This window comes from Dermacentor albipictus, chromosome 6 (genome assembly GCF_038994185.2).
Source record: "Dermacentor albipictus isolate Rhodes 1998 colony chromosome 6, USDA_Dalb.pri_finalv2, whole genome shotgun sequence".
In the NCBI taxonomy this organism is placed as follows: Eukaryota; Metazoa; Arthropoda; class Arachnida; order Ixodida; family Ixodidae; genus Dermacentor; species Dermacentor albipictus.
In genome coordinates, this window is record NC_091826.1 from 22,121,724 (window position 1) to 22,128,899 (window position 7,176).

Here is a 7,176-nt window from a genome sequence, read left to right on the forward strand (position 1 = left end):
GGTCGGAGCCGTAAGCGGTGTATCCACGTTGATATAGCCGGGCTTCGGCGCGCGTACCAAATGCGCGAGGCGCACACACACACACAGTCACTTATAGAAGCAAAGGCGAACACAGACTCGAGCATTCGTGAGAGTGTGTGTGTGTGTGTGAGCGCGCGGCAACCGAGACAGCTACCCTAGATGAGCCATCTCGATTAACGCGCAGATTAATTACGGTCCAGCAGCGCCACCGCGCGGTAAAGACGCAGGCCCGTTGAGCCGGTGACGGTCGCCGGTGGCTCAGAGAGAGAGAGAGAGCGGTGCCCGAAACGTCGGCCGGTTCGTGCGATCCGCGCGCGCGGGAATTGCTGATTTCTTGCTACTTTTCCTCCTTCCATCTCCTCTCGGGGGAAAAAAAATCGTGAGCCATTCCAACGCAATATCGCACGTGCAAACGTGCAATATCAGGCACACGTGCAACATCGCATGTGTGCCTATAGATTTGGGTACAAGTTAAAGAACCCCAAGGGGTAAAAAAAGTAATAATAATTCGGGGCCTTCCACTATATGGCGCCTCTAATAGGTATACCGCGTCGCATTGGGGGCGCGTATGAAACCCATGAATCACCTTTCATCCCCACGAGAACTGCGAACTGTTCGAACTCGTCCTCATAGATCCGAGCACGAGCACATGTAGTGAGAGCAATGGTGATTTACGAGCGAAAGCTCGACCTTGTTTTTTCTTTTTCATTTTCTTACAAAAATGTAACAGCATAAGGAACAGCACGATACATAAAAATACAGAAGGGCAGGTTTAGTAAATTTTATTATGGTAGAGTTCTGTGAGCTTCCAAGGCGACGTACCATCGACGACTTGGTTTTAGGCAGCGAGGACTACCGCGATGGCGTCGATTTCGACCAGAGAATTCTGTCGCAAAAGGAAGGTGACATGTCAATATGTAGTCAGCAGCTTCGTCTCAGGACAGGCTCGTTATAACAATAAAATTTCTGTTTCATTCGATTTAGGAGAACAAAGAAAAGAAACCCTGCTCTGTCCGACCTTCGCGCTGATTAACGCTTATTTTCTTTTTTGTCTTTCTTTCCTCCATGTTTGCGCGCATCAAGAATACCGTGGCGCCATGCTGCGGGAGGCGCGCGAACTGTACGCAATGTGATACTATTCACCGCCAGACACTGAAAGGACGCCAGAGGGAAATACCGTGATTGCGGGATACGCCAATCCTAGCATGAGAAGAGACACTTCGCAACTGGGAAAAAAAGTTCGCCGACGATTAAAATACTCCCTAAAGCGAAATTAGAGCGCCGCTCTACGCCTCTTCATTTCGCGATATACGGGCTGGCGCGGACAATCTACCTCGTGCGGCAAGTTGCAAATGGAGTGAGGCGCGACTGCCTCGCTACTCGGGAGATCGCGAGAGGCAGCGCGTGGGCAGCGCGTGGGTGACGCGTGGGTGACGCGTGGGTGACGCGTGGGCTCGTGCAAATGGCTGCAAACGTACGCGCAGCACGGTGCAAACCTATTTCCCAATTCATAACCGCTGTCAGAACAGGCTATGCTTAATCGACGCTAAAATTATGTTCAATAGTTTGTGGACGTACCTCTGGTAATTTTGCCACCTGGAAGGCTGCTCTTGCCGGGAAATCCTTGTGAAAAACTGGAATAACATCGAAAACACAATCAAACGGGCTTTCTCACAGCAAAATCGAATCGAGTGAAACCAAATGCGAGTAATTATTTTCGTAACAAGAAAAACAGCGAAAAGAAGACAAATATAAAGAAGCCGCCCTCGGCAGCTTGATAAGGCGTATCCGTGTGCCTTCTTAAGAGCGTATGGTCGCAGTCGTACGCAATGTGCTGAACTCAGCAAGAACAGCAATCTGGGAACTTATACGCAGCAACACACCGAGCTGGAAGGAAAGTAGCATTAACAGTTGTGATCGCCCTCACAGAAAGAGAAGAAAGTAGTCTTGAGAGCTCACTTCTTGCTATAATAAAGTTAGCGGAAAATATTTACCAGTGCGGTAGGCATTTCGTACACATTGTATGCAATTATTCGCACACGAACGAAGTTATCGAAAAAAACACGTTGATTTTGGCTGGTTTAGTTATTATTGATTGGAAATGTCGACGAGTAAGGTATATCGCGACCTTTTTCACAACATTATGTTGCTGAATTAATTAACGATGACGGCAGTTAAGCTATTTAACACTACGCTACCTAAGGCGGAGCAGTCACTTGAAATTAAAAAAAAAGAAACAATTGAAGCGAGTGCACAATAGATTACGTTTGTCGCATTCCTCATAGCTTAATGTGTGGGCCGCAGAAAACATTCTTCGATCGCTGGCACTTCTCAGACGCTTCACTGATAGCCAGCCTTAAAAAAAAAAAAAAGAGGCTACGCGCAGTCTCGCAATACCAAACGAATAAACTTACATTCAGCGTACACTTTGTTCATGTCCTTATAGTCGTCCATGGATGCCAGGTAGACCGTACACTTGACAACTGCATTGACAAACGTTTAGCAGACGCCTAGCGTTGTCATTTGATCACAAACTTGCATGACGAGACAAAACATGTCGAATCGATAATCGATTTGTTTAGGAACAAGAAAGGCTATGGTGGTGTGAAAAAACACCGACCATTCGGAAGGAATGTTTAAAAAGAAGGCACGTTCCTGTATAGATCCGCTCCTGCAGACACTTCCCTAGATTTGTACCCGCGAAGTCGATGATGTCAGTTTGACGTAATGAATTTCAAGTGTCTTTTTATATATGAAAATTTCTTCCTATCCATAAAATATATATATATATATATATATATATATATATATATATATATATATGGTTGAGGTTCGGACTTTCGAGTGTAGCGTACCTATTGGCATTCACTTCTCTTGGTGGATTGATTGATGAATCAGAGTGGATTTATATCCTTTCCAGAATGAAAACTAAAAATTAATTATGCACATGCAAAGCCAATGTTGCAATTCACGTAACGCGAATCGTCGCTGGGGGATCAGGCCGACACACTGGAATCCTATGCTTCTTGCTAAGCCATCGCACTTATGTAGGGATTATTATACATTATGAGTGATGAAGATTCATTGAAAAAAAAAAGAGGTTGCTGGCGGACACGTCAAAACTAAAAAATAACCAAATGCTAGAGCACGCAACACCAGACATAAACGCAAGCTCGGAAAAGAAATATGTGGTAAATTTGAGCCCGTGTGAGGCTTTGTTCACTAAGATAATTTGGCAGTTCAGCCTCCTGTGGCAGGGGACACGTCTACAATGCATTCCACGAATGAGTGTGAGCACAAATTACCGTTGTCGAGGCTCATCCCGCTTGCCTTGAGTATGTTTCCAAGGTTGACCAGGGTCTGTTTTCGAATGAACAAGAGGCGATCGGAGTCACAAATTAGGACAGGTAAATGCAGAGGTTGCGCGCACGGATATGACACAGCACCTGTCTGGTCTGGGCGGCGATGCCGATGTCGAATTTACCCGTGCCAGGGTGGGAACCAACCTGGCCCGACACGTAGACGGTGTTGCCCACACGAACAGCGTGGCTGCAGAAAAGCAAAAAAAAAGGACATTGAGTTGCACGAGGTTACAGTCCTTTTCCAAGGTTTGCAAGCTATACTCTATGTATTGCTATAGATACGGGACCATTTCCTGAGCCTACTTCGAGTTCCCCAGACCACATCGAATCGCACCACAGCTGATTAAGGAGCGCAGAAACACGGATGCCACATTCCTGAGGCACGACACGTGCAAACAAGTTGGCGGACCCCACTTCGTGTGCAGCCGGTGGAGCTATTCACTGCTTGGCTCTTCCCGAAAGTAAAGCGAGAGCCTGGCACTGTGGCGGGTAGAGTGGGTCCCGAAGCAAGACGACTGTAATGCGCCGTGACAACCGACGGCGTCGCCCTCATCCCTCTATGGTGACGGCGCATTGCAAGTCAGCAAGGCAAGACCGCAGGGAGAAGAAAGCCCTCGGACAAACACCCGAGCAGCGACTCTCTTCTCCGGGTGTGACTCCATCGCACGGGCGCCTACCATTGGCCGAAAATGGCGTCACCTGAGCGGGCTCTCCCATTGGCCGAACGTGACGTGTCTGATCGACACCGAAGGGCTTAAAAGACGCAGACCGGGAGCACCAGGGGAGCATTCCTAGAGCATTCCTAGAGTATTCCTTGAGTATTCCTTGAGCATTCCTTGATTCATCTCTTTCGAACTTCTTGCCACGGGCCGCAGCGTCCGAGTTGCTGCCGGTCCGTAATGACTTTGATAATGTTAATATACGATCACTGTAAATAATGTAAATAAACCTCCCAAGTGTTTTTCATCTCGAAGTCCTCCTCAACTCCTACAGTATACGCCTTCACCACATACGCCTTTCGGCGGTATGATGCGGTTCCCGTGCCACTGATGATACTCCACGCCTTTGATGATGATTACTAGATGTATTTTCGTTTCCTAAGGCATTAGAACTTACGACATCACTACGGGAATTGCCTTGAACGTTCATGATGTATTTTTGTGCAGCGCTCGCAAATGGACGAAGGACGAAGCAGAAACACGCGGAAACGTCGCTGTGCGTTAGGCAGCCTGGCGGTCACCGGCAGAGTAGGTTTTATGCATTTTACAGATACTGTACGTAATTGCAATGGCACAATGTTAATGTTTCAGCACATCTGGGTGGTTGCCCAGACCAAACTGCGCAGAACTGCGTCCGCGTACGCCGTGTTCTCATCGCTTCGTGTGTCTGTTTGGTGGCTGCATGATACTAGCTGCGTGCTCATGGTGCCTAAATCGTCTATAGTTTTTTTTGCGCTTATTCTCGACCACGCCAAGAACGTATTGTTAATTCAGGTACCGTGGGTTCAGCCACCAGTGGAACAGGCCTGATAGATTGCGCGGGACGTTGCGATTGGCCACTTGCGGCAAGCTGGTAGAAACGCTGTAGTTCGTCGGTGTTCATCGTGATTGAATTTTTCGAAAAGCAACACCTGACATACCCAACGAGGGTCATAAGAAACCTAGAACGACAGTACAGCGCTTCATCGCTTCAGGAGAAACGCTGCCATGTGATTTTGTTTTTGTTTCGTAGCCGTCCTTGTGATTACCAGCTGCTGCGCTTAAAAAAAAAAAAGCGCTATGTGCCGTTTCATACACTCTGATTCCCGCTTGACTCGGAATCCGCTAAATTCGTATTATATCGTTTCCGTCTGCATTGGGATGTGTTGTTAGTGTAAATTAAATGCAGCGCTTCCCACACTTCCAGAGACTATCTGCAGAATTTGCCTGGCAAACCTGCTTGCATTGCACCTGGCGGCTTCGCACATGTACTGCTCACATTCTGTGGGATTGTCCGGGGAACATTCCCAATGTGACGACAAGCCTGGTCAAACTCACAGATACCCGTAGGCCTTCAATGCCTGCATCCAATGTTTAATTTGTGCGCGTGCTTTGAGCCGATGGCAGCATTATTTTTATTAAAGAAAAGATGCGACGTGACTGACTGTACACCTAATAATGATTTGATTACTCTGCAATTCCGAGCACTCACTGGAAAACTTACAAAGCCTATCCTACCACCTTGAATTTTTTTTTTTTGACGAGGTCTTCAGGCGCCTTAGAATGAAATTATTGATATTGTGATTGAAGAATATATATCTTGTTTCAGAAACAACTTTTCATCGCCACTGAAGGCACAAATAAAGTTGGCTCCAATCCAATCCGATCACCACAGCCATACCCTTATCATCGTTATATTTGCCAATTTTTTAAATCATTTTTTTTTTGCTGCATAACAGAGAGAAATGGTGTAGCCGGGGTATTTTTTACCTAAATACCTGTGCAGCAATTTAATCCTAGGAAAATCGCCTGAAGGTTTCTGCTCCAGACTCCTTTCTGTAAAAATTACGTTCCCTTACTCCGATCACGTATGCGATCCTCCAAGTAAACTCCAAACCGCAGTACTATCTCTATCTTAATCTACACATTTCTTTCTTCTTTGTCGAACTGCATGAGAATATCACACCTGTAACTTGGCGTTGCGTAATATCCCCTAAGAAATACCATTGATGAGCACGATTTACTGGCGCCAAATGTTTTGCGATTTGCACGTTCCACAGTTGACCACACAAAAGCTAGAGCTCCTCCCTTTTCGTCCCCCCTCTTCCTTCGCTTTCTCGATTTTCACATCAGCTATAGAAGATGCCATTGTTCCTACTTGAAGATGCTCTTCGGACGCACGGTTATATGGTTCAAACAAAAATTAACGGCAAATGATCCGTCGAGTGACGCCCAATCGATGTCCCGGAAGCGTTAACATGCAGGCGAGCATGCAAACGCTGCTGAATCCTTCTTCTTTCCAAGAAGAGCTTTTGCTCTATGTTTTCTTTCATCGAAACAAAGTCATTGAATGAAAAAAGATGCTTTGGAGAGCTGTTTCCATTAGTGATGTAGCCTTAGTTCGATGTCACCACTTACCTGTACGGACCTATGGCAGCTGGCGCGGTGGGAGTGTTGATGACCGTTTTCGATTCTGGCATGACTGCGTCGTCTGCTTCAAGCTTGAACGTCTGCTCAAGAGGTGCTCTGCAGAAAGTCGTCTGCTGGGGATGGAAGCTGGGAGCGGAGACAATCCAACGAGGAGGTTGAGAGATAGCGGCCGCGCTGGGAGTGTTAAGATTGGCGCGTCATAAAAGGCATTGCAGAGAACACCGAGATGGCTGTCTGCTGATAGGAGTGGTAGCGCATGCAGAGTCGTTCGGCACTGAAGGAACGCCTCGATACACTCAGGGTGCTAAGGGCTGAGCTCGTAAAACGGATGTCATTTCGAAGTGCAAACAATTTCGAGGTGCGCTTCTTGCGGCGTGAGAATTCCGTCAAAACATGCCCGGATGTAAACGTGTTATAACTTTAATCGTTATAGGAACACTAAAGAAAAAGCTTAAGTACGTCTACACTGATAAAGTACTATTTCGAAACTCTCTATTCGTTAACGTGGCGGTAATAAGTCGATCATTAAAAAAAGCGATGGTCAAAGTTCGATTCTTTTTGTCGCCGAAACCCAGCGCCAGTACGTCAGTGGGATGTCAAATATTTCAAGTATTTTCTTTTTCAGTTAGGCCATTGTGACTAAGCACAACAGTTATTAAATTTTG

At 46.5% G+C, this 7,176-nt stretch overlaps 1 protein-coding gene across 1 annotated transcript; it reads right to left on the reverse strand.

Moving 5' to 3' along the window:
* Positions 1–787: 787 nt before the first annotated feature.
* Positions 788–6,659, reverse strand: LOC139046798 (rutC family protein C23G10.2-like). The gene is made up of 6 exons (XM_070520707.1): positions 6,500–6,659; positions 3,468–3,570; positions 3,327–3,381; positions 2,436–2,504; positions 1,600–1,655; positions 788–907 (listed from the first exon to the last, which is right to left on the reverse strand). The coding sequence occupies exons 1-6, from the start codon at positions 6,559–6,561 to the stop codon at positions 860–862; spliced, it is 393 nt and encodes a 130-aa protein (XP_070376808.1). The 5' UTR covers positions 6,562–6,659; the 3' UTR covers positions 788–859.
* Between the last annotated feature and the right edge of the window lie 517 nt (positions 6,660–7,176).

Bases quoted from the DNA above. Each gene is read 5' to 3' on its own strand.
- LOC139046798 (XM_070520707.1), bottom strand. From the start codon at position 6,561: ATGCCAGAATCGAAAACGGTCATCAACACTCCCACCGCGCCAGCTGCC. The intron at 3,382-3,467 runs GTGCTGTGTCAT...ATTCGAAAACAG, and splicing joins TCGCCGCCCAGACCAGACAG to ACCCTGGTCAACCTTGGAAA. The intron at 2,505-3,326 runs GTAATTTGTGCT...TTGTCAATGCAG, and splicing joins CGGGATGAGCCTCGACAACG to TTGTCAAGTGTACGGTCTAC.